The sequence below is a fragment of the Anopheles moucheti genome, chromosome 2, assembly GCF_943734755.1.
Source record: "Anopheles moucheti chromosome 2, idAnoMoucSN_F20_07, whole genome shotgun sequence".
Classification (NCBI taxonomy): Eukaryota; Metazoa; Arthropoda; class Insecta; order Diptera; family Culicidae; genus Anopheles; species Anopheles moucheti.
This window is the reverse complement of record NC_069140.1, coordinates 17,217,151-17,239,565: the sequence shown is the minus strand read 5'-3', so window position 1 is coordinate 17,239,565 and position 22,415 is coordinate 17,217,151. Positions and strand designations below refer to the sequence as shown.

At 46.5% G+C, this 22,415-nt stretch overlaps 1 protein-coding gene across 1 annotated transcript in view; it reads right to left on the bottom strand.

Moving 5' to 3' along the window:
• LOC128309490 (uncharacterized) overlaps positions 1-22,415 on the bottom strand; it is a 45,679-nt gene that overhangs the window by 5,169 nt on the left and 18,095 nt on the right. Inside the window, exons 3-17 of the mRNA XM_053045895.1 lie at positions 21,343-21,442; positions 18,456-18,769; positions 16,569-17,238; positions 10,832-10,960; positions 10,447-10,755; positions 10,235-10,375; positions 10,006-10,158; positions 9,802-9,932; positions 9,564-9,647; positions 8,436-8,589; positions 7,973-8,373; positions 7,568-7,882; positions 7,220-7,493; positions 4,810-5,010; positions 1,589-3,368 (exon numbers count right to left, since the gene is read on the bottom strand). Of these exons, the coding sequence (XP_052901855.1) occupies positions 1,589-3,368; positions 4,810-5,010; positions 7,220-7,493; positions 7,568-7,882; positions 7,973-8,373; positions 8,436-8,589; positions 9,564-9,647; positions 9,802-9,932; positions 10,006-10,158; positions 10,235-10,375; positions 10,447-10,755; positions 10,832-10,960; positions 16,569-17,238; positions 18,456-18,769; positions 21,343-21,442 (5,156 nt within the window). The remainder of the gene's footprint in view (positions 1-1,588; positions 3,369-4,809; positions 5,011-7,219; positions 7,494-7,567; positions 7,883-7,972; positions 8,374-8,435; positions 8,590-9,563; positions 9,648-9,801; positions 9,933-10,005; positions 10,159-10,234; positions 10,376-10,446; positions 10,756-10,831; positions 10,961-16,568; positions 17,239-18,455; positions 18,770-21,342; positions 21,443-22,415) is intronic.

The window sequence follows — 22,415 nt, the reverse complement described above, 5'->3', positions numbered from 1 at the left end:
AATTTTATGCGAGAGGGAGGGACAGAACAGGTGGCACAAGAATGGAGTTATTTCCTGCGAAAAAGGACATCGATACTACAAGCATTTGCCAAGCCAGCTACGGGCAGGAAGATATGAGATGATCCGATACGATGCATGCAAACATGGCAGTCTTTGAGAAGTCTTGGCAGCTTGAGTGAAGGGTCCTTCGATGCACTGGAAGTTGGACGCTATGTAAAGCTCGAGACGGTTGCATTAATCTATTCTTAACCGTATGCGAGGTGCTTCGGCAAACATTTGGAACGGTATGCAACCGACATTCTGTAGGGCACTTCATCAGACTTCTAATTATCCTTTGTAGCTTAAATCACACATCATCGATATTGGCTGAGTGATTTGAAGAACTCTCTCACAAGTACTATCTAGACGGAGGTGCAACAAGATTGGCTCACTTTGCAAGTGTCGATGATGATGAAAGGAAAAAGATTAGTGAGGGAAAGTGAATTCCGAAAGTGCTTCTATTGTTTGCTTTGAATGGCAATATTATTCAGGTAAATGATAGCATTGGTCTAGTTTGATATCCACACATAGACCCAAATCGAAATTCTAATAGCACGCCCCCAAGTGGAATCGTTGATTAAAAGCAATCATGTTGAATGGCCAATGGGCCAAAGCAAGATGTATCCAGCTATTAGCCCTCAAGCATTCAGCCACTCAATGGATGATTGTTGTGAGAAGGATGTGTTCGCCATAAGGTAAAACAATGAGCAACGAAGACTGTTCGATATCAACTACAGATATAAAAGGAAGATTTAAAATAAATAAAGCATTTCCAACGCAAATCAGAAGCAAGGAATTATTTAAAATTATTAACTGCCAACGCGACGGAAAAAAAGCATTTGATAGCATACATTCAGGGGCTTAAAACGATTCTGAGCGCAAGCGTTACTAAAGGTAACGCATGTAACGCTCTCATAGCGGGAATGGACTATTTTGTGTGATTTAAAATTAATGTTTTAAAAAAGTAATTATATATTTATTTTACTTCAAATGTAAGGAGCTGAGTCTTATAATAAACTAATTAATGTTTTAGTACCATTAGGAGGTGTTGATAGGTTTAAAAAACACGAATATTATAATCAAAAATTATTAAGGCAGGTCGTAAGTGATTAAATTAAAAAAGTGTTATTAAACAAATGTAATGTATGTATTAAAAATGTATTAAAATAAATTCTATGTAAACCTGAATAAACGAAATATAAAATATATTCATGTAAACTATCCATAGCACTGAAAATGGAACTGAAACTTTGCAGATTGCTTAAATCGCAAATTCGTCATTAAACTGAAGTTTGTAACGTAAAATAATCTATAATTTAATAATAGTACAGCATCTTTTACTGGCGATTTAGGATAAGCATTTTTAAAATGGAGAGCATTGAAATGTACACATAGAAGGCAATAATAACTGAATACAGTGGACATTGCGATAGGCAGTTTGCGTAGCCAGGAATGGCTCGAAAGAAGCCTCCATACATATGTTCATTGCGGACGATACTTGGAGTGTTGCGGGTGGCATGTGACCTGCTACATCCACTACACCACTTACCTTTGATCAGTTTGCGCTGGCTGGCCAGGGCGGAAAGGGACGATCTGTTGGTCGGATCCGCACCATCCGGATCGAGATCGATGTCCGGATCGACGTGCGGATCGTAAGGAAAGCCCCGGTGCGCATCACCATTGCTGATGACCGCCAGTGCGTGGCGCGTCTCTTCATCGCCCACCGGTCGGCCCGGCCCCTCTGGTCCCGGCAGCCCGGTGGGAGATATCCGATGGTACTGACGATGTTCCTCCCGGTGGTGCTCCGCGTGATGGTGGTGCTCCTCGTGGAGCACCTGATAGTAGCGTTCGTGCTCCTGTTCGATGGAGGCGGTGGCCACCGACAGACGGTCGTCATGGGCATGCGACGAGGTCAGCGGTGCCGCGGATATGGAATGCGGCTCACCCGGTGCAGTGCCGGTGGCCGTTTGTGCGCTAAGAAGGGGAAAAAGACTACGTTCTTCAATAGAGTCACACTGGGCAGCACTGCTGGGAGGGCTAGAGAGTGTGTTCCTATGGAAGGTGACGCTTTTGGTGAATTTGCTGTGTCTGGCAACGTACCCTTCGACCGTCTGGGCTCGCATCAGCTTCTTGAGGTCGCGGGTCGGGCGTTGTTCCAGCGCCGCCTTGTCCTCGGACAGCTTCTTCAGTATGCTCTTCAGCTGGCGCCGCTCGAGCGTTTCGTTCGACTCGGGGCTCAGCGGCAGCAGACCGTTCGAGTCGGATCGCTTGGGCGATTCGCTTTTCGAGCGGACCGTGTGCGCCATACCGGAACCCTCGCTCTGGCTGCGCGTCAGCTGGTCCAGCAGGTCGTGCGTGCTGGCGGTGCTGGTGTTCGAGTCCGTACAGTCGAGACTAAGGCTGCGCGTTTTGATGGCCGACTCCAGCTCGGCCAGCTTCTGGCGCTCGTTCAGAATCTTCAGCTTTTTGACGAAGGGCAGACCGCAATATTCGGGTGACAGGTCGTCGATCGAGAGGTAGCTCTTCGGCTCGCTCGATACTAGCTTTATTGGCTTCGGTTTCATGCGTACCCTGGCCGGCACAGTCCTGGCGGAACTGGATGTGGTGGAGGTTCGGTGCGTTCGGCTTCCGCTTGCCACTTCACTATCGCTGACGGAGGCTGCCTCGCCTGCGGCACAGGACAGGATCTTGTTCGGCAAGAAGGACGTCGGAGGAGCACAGGTTGTAGGAGGAGCCGAAGAAATCGGCGGCGGCGTCATCGAGACGAGCGAATTTAGGTTGAGATCAGCCGGAATGGAAGTTTTGAGCCGGTTGCGCTTATTAGACTGTTTCAATATCGGCGACTCCTCGGAGGCAGCATTGTTGAGACTGGTGTAACTTCCACCGAGACTCACCACCGTGGCCAGCTTCAGCTTGGACCAGGGCTTCAACTGATCGTCACCCTTGAGATGGCCCAGCGAGCGTATTTTATCCTTGAGGGATTGCGCGGTGGACGGCTTGGCCGGATGGTGTTGTTGATGCTGCTGTTGCGCTCCTGTTTTACCGTGTGACACCACACTCTGGATCAGCTGCTGCTTCATGTCGGTGATCTCGTGTATCGTACCGGGTACCGAGGATGGTTTCGATTCCCCGTGATGCTTCGAATCCTGGTGGTGCAGACTGCGAATGCGGTCCTTGAAGGACACGCGCATCGTCGGTTTGGCATGGTGGCCCGTCGCACCCGTCGTGTTCAGGATCGGGCTCGGCGGTGCCTTCACCGTGGGAGACGTCGGACTCATGCTCTGCACAATCGATGGCGAGCTAGAAGTTTGGTTCGATGTCACTTGCAGCTGCGTTGGCGAGCCACAGGCGGTACACAGTTTGGGGAAGAGAAAAGCACAAGGACGAAGGATAACATTACTTGCGTGGTCACACTGTCACAGACCCGAGGGCGAGGGTGAGCGAACATGGCGCGTGGTTGTTTTGGGATGCCGGTGGTTGCTTGGCTAGGCTAGGTGGTTTCGGTATCCCGGGGGGCAGAAGAGCGTGGTGGTTTTTGCTAGTTTGGAGGCATTCTAATTTGCATTCTCGCTATGCATTCTGTTCAGCTTTTTGCCCGCTTGCTGCCGATCGGGACGGGCGTGCTCGGGTGGTGCACGGTACACAAGTTGACCGGGTGCGGGAAATCTAGAGATAATCTACACGTGTTAAACCGATCTCGAGGGACGAGATTTACATTTACAACAAGATAGTTTACAGAAAAGGAACCACACCACGACAGAATTAATTTCGCAGCATCCGAAGTGGGGGGTTAATTCCGTGCTGGATCGGTTTTAGAGTTACCGAGAACTCTGAATGGAATGTGTGCCATTGGGTCCATAATACTAAATATGTTGCAAGACAGGATAGAATACCGGTACTAGTGTGCAAGGTACTTTCCTAGCTAGATGCATATTAAAGGAAGGAAAAAACGTTATTGAACAAGACAGATGTCCTTTAAAAGGCGTGAACGTTCACACACACGCTCTTCGCGGTGTGTTTGCTGTGGACAATTGCTTGTTCGCTGCTCGACTGAATGCTCCTGTCGTCACTTTTGTTGCTGGGAAAAAGGTGCAGCAGTCACGATATTGATACGATTCACAGTACAACAAACCGGTAATCCTATTAGCACGGGTCGTCCATGATGCACAGTGAAGCGCAAACCATGGGCAAACGATTCCATGCACAAAGGATCATCCGAACGTGAATTAGCATGGTGCGAGGATTGAATTGAATGACTAATTTATGGGATGCGACTTCGCTGGAATAACAATTGGAAACAGTCTTTGCGCATGTAGCTTCTGAGAGAGAACGTCCTGTGACCTAAACGGTGTATTATATTCTCATCACTACTCAACTGTGTGCAAGTAGATCGAGCTGAAAAAGCTCCCAAGCTTCACAATACAAATCTGAATGTCCAAGGTTTTTCAAGAACGTTGTGAAAATATTCGGGAAATAGTTACTATTTCCCCATTGGGCCTATCATTTGCCTCTTAAAATTGAAATCTGAATAATTTGAAATCCTTGGGCGAATAGCTTGCAATTCCTCCAATTCCATAATTCGAAATAGCGGACAATAACAAGCAGCCACGGATTTTTCTTTTTCCAATTAAGAGATGAATTTCCTCTGTCTTCAAGCATAGCAAGGTAAGCTTAACGTTCCCAAACTGTTGGCGATTTGCGAAAGGCCCGATTCACTTCACTTTCGATCTGCTGCATACTACGAAACTCCCTTATCCGCATCCGCATTACCTTCGATTGGCTTTCCTTCGCCAGCCGATCCTCTTTCGCTTTGAGCAATTTCAGTCTTTGCATCAGCGGCAACCCAGCGCCGATCACTTCCGGTTCCGGTTCTTCCTGTATCGATTCCTGTGGTGATATGGCAGAGGTTACGTGAGTATGCGGCGGTGAGATTATTTGTGCGGTCGCCTTCGCGGCTCGTTCTTCACGATCCTTTTGTATTTTGTTCGAGTGATCGGTTCGATCCGTTTTTCAAGTCCCGTATTGTGCCGCGTTGTGGTATATTTTGGTTTTGCGAAATGTTGTTGTTGTTGTTGTTGTGCACAATTGTCGCCAACGTTTCGTTCGCGTGGTGTTGCGGTAAGCGTTTTGCGTTGCATATTGGGGTGTGTGTATGTTGTTTTTTTATTTTAAATTATGTTTAAACATATTTGCCATTCAAGCAAATTGTGATGGTGGTGGTGATGAGTATATTTTTGTAAACATAGTTATTTTGTTTTGGGGTTGTTTTGTTGACGGGGGGTACACGTGCATTTTACATAAATACACATACACACACACACACATTGAGAGACGAACACAGACACAAATTTACAAATGTATACAGAGATACACACGGGTACGTGGAAATCAAAAAAGAGAGAAAAGAAGAGAAAAGAAAACAACGTTCTAAGAATGCGCTAGTCAGGTTTGGCAGCACTAAAGGATATATTGTATTTATACAAGAGATGAGTGCGTCAAACGCATGTGATCATGGCATGATGGCAGGTGGCTGTGTGAGTGTGTGGGTAGGTGTTGTGCCAAATGGTTTGCTAATGAATGGTTGTAGCGTGGCAAAGGCGCAAGTGTTTCTTGGATAGTTCCGAGTGGTCCTGGTGGTATTGGGGAAGGTACCGTATTTTAGCGTGCATAATGACCCCCTATTAGGTAAAAAATGACCAAAGTCCAATTAAAGGGGGTCGTTATGCAAGGGTAGTATCTTTTCCGTTCTAGCTTTAAAGAGTTAAAGGTCGTTTTGTTGAAGAAAAAGGATGGATTGATAAGACAGGGGGATGAATCTGTGGTTTCAAAATGCTTGGAACCTTGGAGACCTGGAGCTCTTATGAAAAACCATCAATGCTAGTACTGGATTCAGATAGAGGTCATCTAACAGCAGAAGTTAGACATTCCTGGAGGTCTTACCAGTCAGCTGCAACCACAACCGTTTAAGGGTTTGATAAGAGAAGAATGGAGTAAGTGGATAAAAGGGGTTGATTCTTTCAGGAAGAATAAGAACAACCCACCATTCCAACGATCTTATAATGGGTCATTACTGCATAGTCAGGAGTCAGTGAAGCAATTGTCGTCAAATCCTTTCAAAAATGCGAAATCAATAACAATCATGATGGGACTGAAGATCATGCAATTTATGAAGATGGTGAATACGGGGATGATGACAATTAAAATGTGTTTGAAAACACCAGCGAGGACGATATGAAAGAGTATTATGGATTGTAATGCTCAAAATTAAATGTAACAATAAAATTGTTCCAATTGTTTTAAACAAATAAATAAAATCTTTTTTTCAAAAAATCTTGGATAATTCATCTAGGGGGTCGTTATACACGGGGGTCGTTATACACGCTGAAATACGGTATGTGTCTGCAACCAAGGCTCAGGGCCACAGTGGGCGGGAAAGCTTCTCCGATTGTCGGATTTTCGGCTGTCTAACAACAAGGTGAACAAAGTTCCTAACGAAAGCGAACAACGCGGGGTGAAGCCTACGGTGGGTGACGGGGTGCCAACAAGGACGGACAATCCGGGGGCCACTACACACACCATGGAACGAACAGGGAGGGTGGTTTTTAAACGTTTCGCTTTGAAAGGAGTAAAATATTTTCCAACGAATCCTAACTAACATCGGAATATCGAGGGGCAAGTTCAACGTACTCTGAGCTACAGTGGTGAAGGTGGAGTGATTTGAATGCATGGGGACGAGGGACACTTGCCAAGCGCTAATACACAGCATATGAGGAACCTAGCAAAACGGTCGAACACACACGACACCAACACTGCATCGATAGAAGGGACTGGAGGTTGACCGACAACCAACCGCCCCCCTTTTTGGTTGGGATGTGTTTTTTTTTTCGACAGGAGCCAATGATTTGTCTCTTGCGAAAGCATGAACAAGGGTGCTAAGGTGAGCGCAAATATATATTTTTTTGCCGAGTGTGTATTAGTCCATGTGTGTTGTAAAATATCAGCGACTTGAGTGTGACTGTTAGGCGACTGTTTCGTAGCGATGATACCGATGTGGATGATGATGAAGATGATGGCGTCCACTGTGAAAATGTTTGCCCTGTTCCATGAGGAGGTGTACATGGTGTGTGTGTATGTGAGTACGATTTGGTGAATGGATGGTGGTGTAAAACGATTCACTGACTTGTTTTTCCTTGAGCAGCCGGAGTCGCTGCAGCAGTGGAAGCCCGGCACCGATCGGGCTCGGCACCTTGTCATTATCCTTGCCCTCGTCCTCCGTCTGGATGTCGTCCGATTTGACGCGCGGCATACGCTTCAGCATCGTTTTGGGCGTTTTGTTGCCACCGCTTCCACCGCTGCCCCCGCTTCCCGCACCACCCGAACCGCCACCGGAGGTTGCGTTCCCATGCAGTGGTTGCATCTCGATCGACTCATTGCTACGTCTGGTTGTTCCCGTCCTAACAGATAGCAGAACAGAGGCATTAGCATTAGACAGGTGTGCCAGGTGACGGTCCCTGGCAGCGTTACGTACCTGGACTTGCGCAGAACATTCTTCAGTCCCTTAACATCACTCCTAAGCTTATCTACGATACGTTTTGAGGCACTATTATCACTACTATCACCTTGGTTATTGTGGGTATTTGAGCTACGATCACCGGCATGTTCCTTAGCGGCGTGCTTGTTGGCGTGCTTCTTATTGACGCAGCGCACCTCCATCAGTCTTTTCCGACCCAGCGTCTGCAGGATCTCTTGTGCTTCCGGGTAGTCCTTCATCGCGGTCAGGACGTCTTCGCGGGACAGCGAGAACAGCTCCGAGTAGCCGACCGAGCGCACATCGGCTGTCCGTCTGGTTGGGAAAGAAAGAAGGAAAAGTTGTTGATCAAACGTCAAACATTGTGTTGCTCCATTGTTTCAACCCCTTCTCACGCTCACTCACTTGTTCAATCCGTCCAAGTTAAGGATGCCGATCTCACCGAAAAAGTCACCCGCCTTCATCGTGGTCAGCACCTTGCCGGTTTCGCTCAGCACCTCCAGGATGCCGTCGGCAATGATGAACATCTCCCGCGCGACCTCACCCTTCCGGCAGATCGAGTCGCCCGGCGTGAAGATGTACGCCTTCATTTTCAGCACCAAATCGTGCAGAAACTCTGGCTGGCACTCTTGAAATATTGTCACCTTTTTCAGCACGCTTAAATTGACATGTAAGGCCAGTTCGGTTTTCAGCTTGTCCGGTAGCAGACCGAGGGCGGTGTTGATGTCCCCACCGCCCTGTATCCGGCCGCGCGACCAGCTGTAATCGTACCATCGGAGTACGCGCCGCTTCATACCGCCAGGCACCTGTGTGTGTGTGGAGGTTATTGTAAGGTGCTTTGGTCGAGGTTTTGCGGACGGATACCTACCTTGTGGTGTCGCATGTACGTCTTCGCACCGTCCAGAAGTCGTTCAAACTCCAACCGGTTGGCATTTCGGTTTGTGATGACGTTGCCCACCTGACCCACGATGGTGGCAAAGATGAAGACACCGATCAGGTAGCTGACTATCGTGAATACGTATCTTGGATATTCGAAAAAAAAGGCGCAAAAACATTGTCCAAAATTAAATAACCTTCTTCGCCTTATCTGACAGTTCATGCATCTTATGTTTATCAAAGTTTTCGAATATAATTTTCCCTCCAAAATGTTTGCATTACATCTCGCTTTTGTTCATGATAGTTTGAGCGAAAGCAGTACTCATTTAACGCGACACAATTTCCACACTGAAGGCTGTCCATTTGCATTACGGGATGGTTGGAACGGAACGGATATGATCGCATCACAACATAATCGTTCCATCAGTAGCGCTGCATCCGGATTCCCGGATGCCTTTTTAACGCTTTCTATTTTGCTGGCCACTGGTTTAGCAAAACTCATGGCTAAACCCGCTAGGTGGATAGGATTGATATTCGAAAACTTTGATTAAGTTGTTATGATCAAGGGGTTTGGAGATTGGCAGAAAAAGAAAGGCTTATCATCGACGACGCCACTACCAGTTATCGATTCGATTTTTTCCTTCTGATGACCATATTTTCGTTTTTGTGTGCGCCAATCCGTCCCGTTCACGCTTCGTTCGAGGGAAAGTGTTACGAAATTTCCACCGCCAACGGATATTGCACAATGTGCTACAGATCGTGTTTTGTAACGTTGTTCCGTTTTGTTGGCAGAAGCGAATTCCGCCAGCGTGTCTAATCAATCAATCAATCATGCCCCGTTTTTGGCAGCAGTCGAAAAGGAGAGTAAGGCACACAAAGAGAATTTCGGCTGTTGGTCCACATTGAGTGTCCAAGGGAACGAATCGACGGACAGCCTCCAGAAAACTTCACACCATTCGTGGCTATCGTTGGAAGTGGGGGGTGGGAAAACCAAAGCGTTACATTTGGCGACCAGTTAGCATTATATTCGAAAACTTTGAGATGGGCCGTCGGGAGATGGACAGCAAAACATTGCACAGGCAGTATCGAATGTGAGTTAAGAGCGGTAACCGCTTCCTACCCTCGAGCCGAGTTGAACTGCAGCAGTCTGGATTTGAGGCCGCGCCGGGGAAGTGATCTAGGGCCGTCCGCCGATTGTGACGGTCTGTGTGTGTTTTCGCATTTTCAAAACACATTCGCATGGTAGTACGAAGCGGGCAAACAAGGCAAGAACAAGGTCGGGAATTAAAAATCAAAATAAAGAGCGAACGAGTATTTTCACGCGGGCATGACACCGCATGGCACACCGGCCAACTTACTCGGCATTCGTTTCCGGCGTTGGCAGATCACCGATCGTCGTGAGGGTGAGCGTCGACCAGTACAGGCTGCCGAGATACTTGCGGGTGAGCGTCGCGTAGTCGCCCGGCCGGTACGGATACACCCAGTCGCCCTGTGTGAAGAGAACCAGCGTCTTAAATTAGCACCGGGTGCCTTTGTTAACTTGAGCCGCTATGGTCTCCTACCTGGAAGCCCTCGGCCTCGGACAGCAGGAAGTAGAAGCACCCGAACCAGTGGGCGAGTATAAGCAGTATGTGGATCAGGTTGACTACGCGCCACAGGTTAGGCCACACGGTGCGACTCTCTACGATGTAGTAATACTTGACCGCTCGATAGACCTGCGGAAAGAAAGATAGAATTCGTCATAATACACCTTAATGAATCACTCTCTTTTACTTTAAAGTACACGCTTACTTTGAAAAACCTCGGAAATCGTAACATCGGCTGGCTGCCCAACCGGAACTGTAAAATGTCTAGCGGCACTAGCGCCGCCAAATCTAGGAGAAAAGCGCGCGATCGTAAATAGTGTCCGGCCAGCTTCCGCGAGTCGTACACCTGCAAAACGAAGTGGAGGGGTACGTTAGGGCCGTCTTTTGCTGAGACAGTGGTGGATGCTGGATGCTCACCATCAGACCTTGCTCCAGGTAGCCGGTGCGCAGCTGTACCGCCACGTCGAAGATGAATACTATATCGGTGAGGCAATCACAGGACAGCCAGAAGCGGCTCGCATTGCTCTGCAGCTCCGGGAAGCTCTGCCGCACGATCAGCGTCCAGAGGTTGTACAGTATGCTGATCGTGACGAGCATCAGCCAGTAGAAGTAGAAGTTTTCGTCCGGATTCACGACCGTGCGCGGTATCTTGGCGAACCGGCGCCGGCGGCGTACCGTTTTCTCCGCATCGGTCGCACCCTCGGACCCGGTATCTTCCACCGTTTCCTGTGTGAGCGGGAAAGAGCAGATCTCTGTAACGTTTTTTCAAACGGTGGACGAGGTTCTAACGTTCCCGAAATACCTGTGCCTCCGGTATCTGGCGCGTGGAGAACCGCTTCAGAAACGAGTCCTCCCGCTTGAGCGGTGGTTTCTTCTGCATGGCAGAGGAAATTTGTACCGTCGTGCGCAACTTCATCCATCGTTGGTTCGACTTCGTTCTGATGAGCGTGAGGGAGCGGAGGTTGTGTTGCATTGTTCATAACCATTGTGTGCACGCCATTGTGACAAAATGGCACGTGGGGGGAAAACACGTGGCGGTGCGAAACAGAGTGAAAGAGAACGGAATGGAGTTGAAAGGTTAAAACATACTCTGCCAATTTTTTTTTGCCGTAGTGTTGGTGGTGGTGGTCTGCTACTTTTCGGGTTATGCATTTTTTTTTCGTTAGCACACAAACATTACGACGAAAACATAGTAATTATAGAGAGAGATAGAGAGAGATACAGACAGAGAGTAAGAGACAGAGAGAGTAAGAGATAAAGGATCGTAACAGGGTGGATCATTATGTGAGGATCAAATTTCGAGCACACAGGATGGCTTAGTTATCCAATCATTTGTTTGTTTGCTGTTGCGGTAGATTGTTTTTTCGGGCTGTCTGTTTACGAATACAATATGTAGATATAAAAAGCAAAACACACACACACACTCGGAAACATGGAAATATACGCTAAAAATGGAAACGTAGCAAGTCAAATATTGGGAAAGAACGAACATCGAAGGTTTGGCTTGTACGGTTGAAAGAGTCAAAAACACTAAAGATTGGTAAACAGAGAGATAAAGAGAGATAACCAGGAGGAGTGTGAATGACTAGCTATGCATCTAAAACGGGTAAAGTTCGGTTGAAAAAGTTCGCTAGCCCACCGAATAACTTGAAACACATTCAACTACACACAGCCCACGGTCGACCAGTGCGGATTAGACACATTTCGTTCCATTCGAAGCGCACGTAACCGTGCAACAACAGCAGATTGATTGAGTTAGAACACATTACTACGACGATGCACAAGACGATACAGAACACATTCAGAAGGTGTAATAGAAAGAAGTGTATTTAGAGGGGGGGAAAAAAGAAGAAACCCCAGAAGAAAGTAACGCTCCATCACCAAAATGGTGGACACGATGATTGCCCTTTTGCAGTACTCCTCCCGGATGCTGTTAGTGCGGTAGATTGTGTGTGTGATTGTGGTTGTACGGTGTGTTTGTAATTTGAAGCAGGCCCACCGATTTGGTGCTGCGAAGTGAGGGTCAGATTCGTTGCGGGTGTTTGTTTTACAACGTGTGGCAGGTGGTGAGGTGGAATAAAAACATCATCAACAAACAGAGCTTCGTCTTTAAACGGAACTTTCAACATTACACAAAACAGAAACAATGACACAAACACACACACACACACAAAGAGAAAGGTCGAACAGTGAGTCGTAGATTTAGAGAAAGAACTGTGGAAGTTGAGAATTGCAAGTGATTTGATGAAAGAAATACTTTTCTCGAGTTGTGTTAACACGAAAGAGACACATTGTTTTTGGAGTGTAGGTAAGTAGAGCGGTACAGAGAGAAAGAGAGACAGACGAAACAGTGAGAGAGAGAACGAACGAACGAACGAACGCCAACAAAAAGAAACGCACAAAATTTTCCAATCGCGATCGCGAGGTCGCATCCATTTTTAGTTTTGTTTTTTTGTTTATGCTAGAAGAAAGGACACACATTTCGATTGTAAATATGTTACTTGGGTGAAATTTTGCCACCTACGTGCCCAAAGTTTATTCTTCTTTCTTTGGATTTGGTAGAAAATTTCACTTCTTTTCTATTGGTAACAGATAAGTAACAGCAAAATTAGTTCTTGTTAAAAAGCCTATGCTATACCAGCGATTCTAACCTATAAAACGATAACATAAGTTAATTGGAAAATCTACCATTAAGAGTCCATTTCGGAGATGAAAAGATGTTTCTACGAACTAATGTTTTTCTTACCATTGCGTTTGGTTCACTTCAAACGCTGACTTTTAGAACCCGTATCGCGTGGAAGAGTGTCGATGAATTTCACTCTTCAAAAATGAATAATTACTGGCTCGTCTGCGCCAGCATTCTGATTAATGGTCAATTAGTTTGGCTCGGTTTTGCCAAAAACAAAAAAAGAAGATGACGCTTTCGGTAAACGACAGTACAACCTCCGCCGACATTACACCATGGGGAAAAGTCAGTGCACTGTGGGTAAATGGAACGTAATCCACCACCACTAGCGAAGGATTCTGTGATGAAATGAGCGGCTTTTGGTTGATTAACTGGTGATTAAGGCGATTTGGTTGGTGAAAAATATTTGATCCTCAAAATTAGCTCACCCGAAGCCGTTTGCCTGTGCGTGTTGTTTGCGCTTTGATTGTGACATCGTTTATTCTTAATTAAACGACTTCCGCCCCAAAAGGGCTGTGCCGATGTTACGTTGACTTTACCAATCACTCCCAACCAAGGCTGGCAGCATAATTGTAGCAAACTTAATTACAATCCAAAGACAACAGACCAAAGGAGGCATAGTAAAGTTTTGCGGCTTGGAGCTTGAAGTAGTTTGTGTTGTTGATTACTTGAGGCGTTCTTCTTTGGTTGTTTGTTTAAATCTTAAATTCGCTATATTTAAGGCATAAATTTAAGTTTGTATGCATCCGGGAACGATTATCCTCTGGGGAATTATCAAAAGTTTCCAACATTCCAAAACTAAGGCTCATCGGCGGGCAAACGCTGCTTGAAAATAGTATCATAAACGGTACTGATGAAGAAATTTGGCCATTCTTAGTGGGGCTGATTTATTAACGACCGGGAGATTGTGGTTAACCTGCAGCCAAAAACATCCGACCGGTAGGCCCGGTGGGCTTTTGTTGGTTAAATTTATGTTAAAAAGTAACCGAAAACCGTCGGAAGGGAAAATTAATCTTAAAGTTTGCTTAACGCACCACCCATGTCCTGTGGCATCAAAGAAATTTGTCGTTCGTCGCTGGCTGTGCCTAACCGCACTGGACCTAAACGCACAGCTGGTGGGTTGAAACATAAACAAACTGCTTTGGTTGTTCCATATTGCGCTCGCTTTAGACCAGTTAACACCGTTTCTGCTGAGCTTAAAGCACGCGATTTAATGTCTATGCTTACTTCGATCAAATTTCCCGCGGAGTGTAAAATGTCACGAACAGCTAATGTGCGCTGGAAGTGAAGCTGGAATTGCAAACGTCCTGCGGGCAGATTTTAAACACCAGATCGCACCACACACACACACACCCACCGGACCGGGTGGCAATATTGAAATTTAATTGCTTCCCATTTGCTTCGTCTCGCGTGGTGCCATTTTGCATGCCGCCATGGTTGCCGTTTGGTTGGTTTCCCGAAGACAAATTGGAAAACTTTTCCAATCAGCCGCCGTGCAATGATCAGACGCCATTGTATGCGGATCGAGCGCGGAGACTTTGGTTGATATCTTTTTTTTTTTAATTTCGCCTGTGACCACTAGGGTTGCGCGCCAACACTAAATGGGTGACATCTATTATCATCACGTTACTTTCATGTAAGGCTTTTTCGGGGGTTCTTCCTTCCGGCTGCTTGCGCACCGGTTTCATTAGAACGGGGAAACATCTTTTCATTATTGAAGGACGCGATAAATTTTTCATGACGCACGCATGTCGGCAACGATCGCAGTGGTTATGGTGAGACGAACGGGGAGCGGGAGGCTTTTTTTCCCGAATTTCGACCGACAAAAGTGTCCACGACCGAACCGTGGCGGTATGTTTTAATTAACGTGAGCCGCACTCACCGCGTCGCCTTGTTTCTTCCTCCCTACGGTGACGCAACTGCAAGTGCAACCGATAGCCTGCCTGTGTGATATCAGCCTGCTCGTAACGACCTTTGACCCGGCCTGCTAGGGAAAAGAAAAACCACAGCGAGACAGACTAGAGTCCTCCCAATCGGGCCATTCGGTTAGTGGATAGTGGATAGAATCTTCTCTCTAATGTCCGATGCCCGAGGCTCTAATGTTCGTGTGTGCGTGTGCGTGTATGTGTGTGTCTCTAGTGTGCGATTTTGGTTCATTCTCATTCCCGACTGCCACCGTTAACAGGATCATAAGTTTGAGTTACCACTGGCTAAGCTTATTAGCGCTTACTGACTGCGGCAGAATGCGACCCGGGAATGGGACGTCTCCCGCTTGCGTAATCCCCTAGCGACCGCAACGGTCGTTGGGAGCGTTGAGTCACTGTGGCAGGATTGAGTTACATGTGCCCATCGGCCATGTGTGCGAGTGTTTGGGTATGTTTTTTTTCCTGTGGCCGCTCGCCTACTGCGTCAGTAGGTCATGCTGTGTTCTTTCGAAAAAATCGAATACCGGACAGACCGTTTGGCACAGCTTTGCATTCGGAACCGTTTTTCACCCGTCTGGCATTCCCTCGGTAATTATCTTGCCCACAACGGAAAAGGATTTTCACCTGCATGGTGCTTTTGGGTACTTTGAGGTTCTTTTTATAAAATCCGTTACTACCACCGTGGGCTGTTCTAGCGTGACGGTGGTGTGTCCCAAAATTTAATTGTCGCAAATCAAATCAATTGTCACACGCTTGCTTACGGACTCACACACAAAAACACACACACAAACTAACACAAGCACACACAGACGGACGCGCACACACATATGACCCAGGTGCTAGTGCAATGGTGTCGTGCGTGGAATAAACTACATCGGGCATTAATAGGTCGGTTGGTACGAGCTGGGCGACTAGTAGACTATCGGTGGCGCTACTGCGAGCTACGATTCTAGTTTCGGCTATAGGTTCCGATACTGACGGGGTAGTTGCTAAACACCCGCCAGTCTCACCATCACTTGCGATACGCTACGGCACGCTACTAGAGTGACTTCGTAGGGACTTATAGGATTGTTGCCAACAGTACCGAATTGATAAAGTAAAATGATGGTGTAGAAAGAAAGGCTTCAAAAAAGAACAATGATTTGAAAAATTAATTCAAGGAATAATATTTAGACTTAGACTAGTTAACATTTAGTGTTAGAGTACTGAAAAATATTATTAGTAACGGGCATTTTATCACTTTCCTTTCCAACAAGAAAGGGAATGGTCGAATAGGCGTCGAATTATTGTTATATTATATTGAGTTTACGATTAAATGATACGAAAACCAACGAGATTAAATGTTTATAATAAACTATACATTTTTGAAATAATTTTCGAAAGATTTGTTACGAATTAATTTAAGAAAATAATAAAATAATAATAATAGTAATAACAATAATTTTAACAATAACTGATTCTTTGTAAAATTAAGGTAAAAATGTACAAAACTCAGCACAACTGTGTTGATAATACGGCAAAAGCCATCAATAGAATGGAAACATAAATAAATAAATAAAGTAATTTATAATAACGACAATAATAATTATACAAGTTTTCCCGGAAAGTGATAAAACACGCATTTAGAGTTCCTCAGAAGAGAAAATTATTTAAAGTTTTCATTAACAACAACATCGTAGGAAAATGACACAAGAAACATTATGTTAATTCTTCAAACACGAAGGTTAATGTCAAGATTCGACACGGTACATATCGATATTGAAAGCTAACAGTACGGACGCCAGTAAGTAAGTAAGTAAGTAGTTGGAAATGGCTAAGAAAACTTGTTAAAGATATATACGGGCATAACCAAAGAGTCGGAGTGAGTGAAACCAATAAAGAAAAAAATAAACAACAACATAATATGAAAGAAAAGGTTAAGCATTGGCACCGTTCCTCTTAATTTTCCGCAGCGAACAGTAGTACGCCATGACGGCGCGCAGATTCTTCCAGCTCTGTGCGCCCCGCGTCGTGCCGTTGGAGATGGATTTGCTGAGCTGCTGCTGGGGCTGCTGGTGCTGCGAGTCCGGCTGGTCTTCCTGCTGGTGCGATTGGTACGATGGTTGGCGACTCCCGAGCGAACCAATCACCGGCTCGAACTGATCGAACGATGAGGACGCCACGGATGGGTGGCTGACGCGGTGGCGCGTTAGCAGCCCGCTGCACGAACTCTGCCCGCCAACGCTTTCGAACGACACCATGCGATTCAGGCCGGTCGGCATACTGTCGTCGTCCCGCAGCGAGTACCGTCGGCGATGGCCGACGCGCGGTGCACTTCCGGTGCGGCTGCCGGTGCGCGACAGCGGGTGTCGCTGCTGATGGTACTGATACCATCGGGACATCGCATCGTGATCATGGTCGTTGAAGCTGTGGCTACGGTCAATTGATTGATAGTGGCCCGGCACGGTCGTGCGCCGGACGAGCCCGGTTCGACTGCTGGTGGTGGCGCACGGCTGGGTGGACTGGTACCCACCCCGATGGCATCCGTCCTCACTGGTCGTACGTGACACCAGCGAGGTGCGCACCTTCGGCGGGGTGCGGGCCGAGCCACGACTGAAACTAGTGCGTTTTGTATTGTTCGGTTATCGGCACGATTCGGGGGGGTTTTTTTTGAAGAGAGATGTAAAAAACGGGGACGAAAGAAGGTGGACTATTTACAAAACGAGTACTTCGGCAGTGGACAGTTATCAAAAACAGAGGAAAAACATTTGTACAACGCAAAGGTAGAGAGGAGGGAGAAAACAGAGTGTTTGAAAGAGAGAGAAAGAGAGATGGAGAGATGGAGAGCACACGATGGAGTGAAAGGACTGCAAACATGGCGTAACAATCGCCCGTTGCCTGGCGATGTTGTCGTCACCGAAGCCGTAGTTCCTGGTGCTACGTCGGTAACAGAATGGACGCGACCCTGCTCCGTAAGCGTACCGGGGGAATTAATCTCCTCTCTTGACAGCGAGACGTTGCGACGTGTTTGTAGCTTCGTGGAAGAAAATAGATTCGGACGCTGATTCATCATTGCCCAAGCACCAATTAATTAGAACCGGATCCGAACAGCAGCTGCAGAACGCGTAATGGATGGGAGGTTTTGTTTGCCGGCGGATGTGCCCCTGCACACAGTAGTATTGTCAAATTTCGATTCGGTTCGTCGCCGTGACGTTAATTGAGCACACGCCGGATCTTGTTGGGGGTTGGGGTGCGCAACAAAGGGCGTCCTGTTACACACGCAAGAAGTTTTGGAGTTCCGAACGTAAGGAAGTGTCCTCCCGTGTTCGTGTGTTGTAGTGTATGTGTGTGTATGTGAAAAGGTTCTGTCCGGCCAGGTGTACCGTGTGGAGCGAGTCTGCGCCAATGACGACTAAATTAGCAGCCATAATTTATTAACCGAGACCAGTAAACGAAGAACCCTCCATGGGCACGTGGGACAACGAGAACGACGACGAACAATGAATTAGGCAGGTAATCAATTCAAGACTAAACACATCAACAAATGTGCGCTCACGGGACTAATATATACATAGAGTTTGCGTACAGCTTATAGCGAACCCAACACGCACACGACCGTGCCTTTGAGGGTTGGGTTTTAATTGGACAATTTCCGCCCCAAAATGCGCGGACGCCTCCGGAGTGCGTTATCGACGAATGACACCACGGAATGCCACACACGGGATGGGAATGTCACAAAGAGAGGGCGGGGGAGGTGGAAAACCGAAAAACGGTTCAAAACGGTTCGCAATCCGGGGTGGGTGGGTGTTCCCGATCGTTCGCGTGGTAGCACTTACCGCTGGCCGGAACCCTTGCTGCCGGACGATGCCTGATTGCTGGAGTCGTCCTCCTCGTCGCGCGACGTCGCAATCGAGGCCGTGCCGGTGTTCGTCCCCGGCGAGAGCAGGGTCGGACTGAGCAGGCTCGACGCGTGGTCTCCGCCGCCGCCGCCGCCGGATCCACTTCCGGTGGCCCCGTGCCCGGATGCGATCGCACCGAACGCCGGGTTTGGGTGGTGCATCTGTGAACTGGCGGACGATATGGTCGAACATGTTGGTAGTATAGCCCCTCCGGATGCTGTTGCTGCTGCACTCGGATTCGTCGGGTCCATCTGGGTGGACGAAAAGCGATCCGGTCAACAAAAGTGCGGACGGCGGGTGGAAAAGAAGCAAAACAAAAGACCACATGTTAGTGTTTGTCTCGTATGTTAATACCTTTACCGGCACCGGTGTTTTTTTTTGTTTTCGTTGGTGCAATCGCGTGTGTGCGACCGGTCGGTGCCCAAAACTAGCTACAAACTACCGTCGGTTGTGGTTTAAGAGGGTTTTTTTGTTGTTGTTGTTTAACACAAGTTTTTTTTTCTGCATGGATTTATCATTGTTTACAGGCAGTGCAGTTGCGACTGGAGCGAGAGCAAGCGTTTGCAAAGCAGATACAGGTGAATGGAGGCGCATGGTGTCCCATGCGACTCTCGCTAGTGCAGTTGCGTACAAGTTGCTTGGTGGTAGAGACTAGGAACGCATGTATGGGGGTAACGAAAACGATGCAAATGAAAACGAAGCTGTTCTGTTCGTTAGTGAGTTAGTGAGTTCGCACTACAATGTGGTGAGAGCATAAATTATCGCTGCTCTACCACAGGCAAAAAACTATGTGTACGTGTGTATGGGGCTAAGCAAAAAGGAATTTATCTACAACGCAACACGCTTCTTAGCTTACAAAGTATCGTAACAAAAATGTATAGCAGTGGTATTTGTGAAGTGGAAAGTGTGTAGCGTAGGTTAATGTTTCTTCAAATGGTGCGATATAAAAATATTTGTGTACTTGATTGTGCAATGTGATAAGACGTAATTAATTTGTAGAACGAGAGTGTTAAATTTTTCGAACAATAAAATATTGAGACAAGACGATTTTTTTTAAATAAAATTTAGTAGAATTCTGCAGACAAAAACCAAAGCATTCGGACCCAAAAAGCGGTATTTCCTGTAATTACGTTCCTCGAGATTTTGTCGGCAAATTCAGAAGAATTTTCGCCTTTCGAGCCCAACACGATGCCCAATCATACAGCGATTTTTATTGAACGAGACGAATTTTCTTTTTATTGTTTCACGTTAGCTGTATTGTCCCAGAAGGTGAAAGAATGCCCAACCATTCCATGCACGTCCGGATGCGATGGACTCGGTTGGATAGTTTTTCGTGTGTCCCTCAATCCCATACTACTCATCACATTTCGCGTAGATGACTGCTCCCTGACATATCGGGTCGGCAGCGCGCTCAGGAGACGATTCGATTGATTCTATTATTTTCGAATCTTCAAATGCCACTCGAGCCAAATCGATCGATCACGGCCTGGGGATTGGAACGCAGCGATGAGGATGGGATTTGGGGTTCGCGACAGACAGATGGATGTGAGTATGTTGTGGGTACGAATCCTTTCGACCGGCCAGAAGAAAAGAGCTTACTCCTGACGGGATTAAATTCCTCACCGTGGCAACAGCCGCGCGTGGATGGGAGTATCGATTCAACGGGGCGATTTCGTTGCGGTTCATCGCATCCAGCAAAACGGTTCGGTTGTACGGTGGCCACGGCTCCTTTCATACCCGGAAGGCACAACCACCAAACAACCTTTTTCGTGGGAGCGCTTTGCAAATGGTTCCCCAAGGACAGGATTGGGGTGCCTGTGTGTGTTTTTTTATTCTTTTGTTGGTGGAAGGATGCTGAAAGCCGAACCGATCCCGATTCAGCGACGGTTTGATGGATGCGAAATCAAATATCTGCCCAATAAGGCTGCGTACATTTGACACGCAGCTTCGGATTCGTCATATGCTCCCGACGTGCCCGGTCCAAACTCGGCTCGTGTGGGAAAAGTTTTGAGTTGATAGATTGGATATTTTAATGTTACTTTCGAACAGAAGTGAACTAGATTTGTCAGAGATCGCTAACGAGTTTGTATTAAAAATATCGTGTTGGTCTTACGATTAAGACTACTGAAAAAGTTGTATAATACAAAAAAGATGCACAAAATGGTGTTAATTTCAGATGTTTTATAACATATTATACACAATGAAAAATTGGTGGAAAAAGTTAAAGAAAGAAAGTATGCATGCCACAAAAAAGTGCAAAAATAACTTCCTGTTTGATGTCACTTCAGACAGGAAAACGAAAAATGGAATGTTTTGCTAGGTTAAAGGTAAGCGTTCGTAAAAAACGAAATAATATAGAGAATGAATGCATAAAATGAATACTTGAGAGGTAAACACAGGTGACTGTGTAAATGTGTAACACATTGTTTTGCGAACAGAATGAACGGCAAGCGGGAGCAAACGAGAGAACCAGTTGGTCGTTGCTATTATTATGAACAGGCGAAGAACATTAGTAAAGAAGCACCTTTTTCATTCCATATGAAGTTTTGCCGTTTACTTGCTGACAGCGGCACACAGTCGGCACTAACGAAAGTAGCAAAGCGCAGCAAGAAATGGCCACAGAAAGGGGCACCGGCGGTAGAGGGATAGTAGAGAGTCTTTGACAGAACACAATAAACAGCAAAACGCTTCGCGAACAAATTGATCAATCTCAGGCAAATGAAAAACAAAAAAAAACAGGTAAAACACAGCAGCAGTAAAGTAGCAGGAAATTGGTCAAGCTGGTTTGCTTTTGCCCGGCTGCTGCTAAGCAGTCGTAACGTACCGTCGTACCGTTTGCCCAAGGAATCCCGTTCAAGCTGACCGTCGAGCCTAACACCAGACGGTTACCAACAAACAACACCTGAATGTCAACATTTATCCTGCTGGAAAAATAGAAAGAAAGAAAGAAGATGAATGCTATGGGCATGAATGTGTTTGCTAAAAAAACCGAATAAACCAGAAGAATGAGAGAGAAATAGTGAGAGAGAGAGAGAGAGGGAAATGCAACATAAAATGTAGAATGGGTGGGCTGTAAATAATTCATAATTCACCACACTCTAGCGAGCGCAGCAATGTGCTTTTCCTTTTTTTGTTTGCTGCAGGTCTATTTCCATACCGCTGCCAGTACGGGGTACGAAGGTAACGAATACAGATTGATTGTAACCATGGCAGGAAAATTATGAAAGGGCTTCTGGTTTCAGATTGATGATAGAAAATGTGGAGGCATCGGTTCAATTTGTGCCGAATAAAAAAAATTGCCGTTCCCCAATGCCGTTCCCTTAGCCTTAGCCCCATTGTGGTGTAAGCTTTGCCGTGCTTTCGATAACCCATCTCAGTAGCCGTGTGGATTTAAAAAAAAACCGAATAATAAAAACCCTCCCAATGCCTCATACAAAGCGAAACACACAATGAAAATGGCACATGCGTCGGGAAGCGGTAAAAGATTCTGTTCACCTTCTGTATTGAATGATGGGATACTGTCGAAATATTGCTATTGAAGAGTCTTACGACCATATGCGGTGCGAATGCGAATTTTTGGTGCGAAGAATTCAATTTGTGGAAATTGAAGAATGTGATTTTTAAGCGCATGTATGAACCGGTTACAGTCCTAATAATCCACCAGCTCACTGCCGAACAACATTTTCCACAGTTGCCAATGAGGGAGAGAGATCTCGAAAAAAGGAGGTTAGGAAAAAGTTGAGATTATGTGTTAAGCTTTCCAGCAGGAAAGTTTTCAATTTTAAATAGGAACAATCTTGAGCGGAGAGTTTGAAGTGCTTCAACCCCACACCAGACGTTTGATGTTGCTCTTGCTCGGTGCTCGGAGTTTAGGAGTTGTTTCACAGTGTTTGCTAA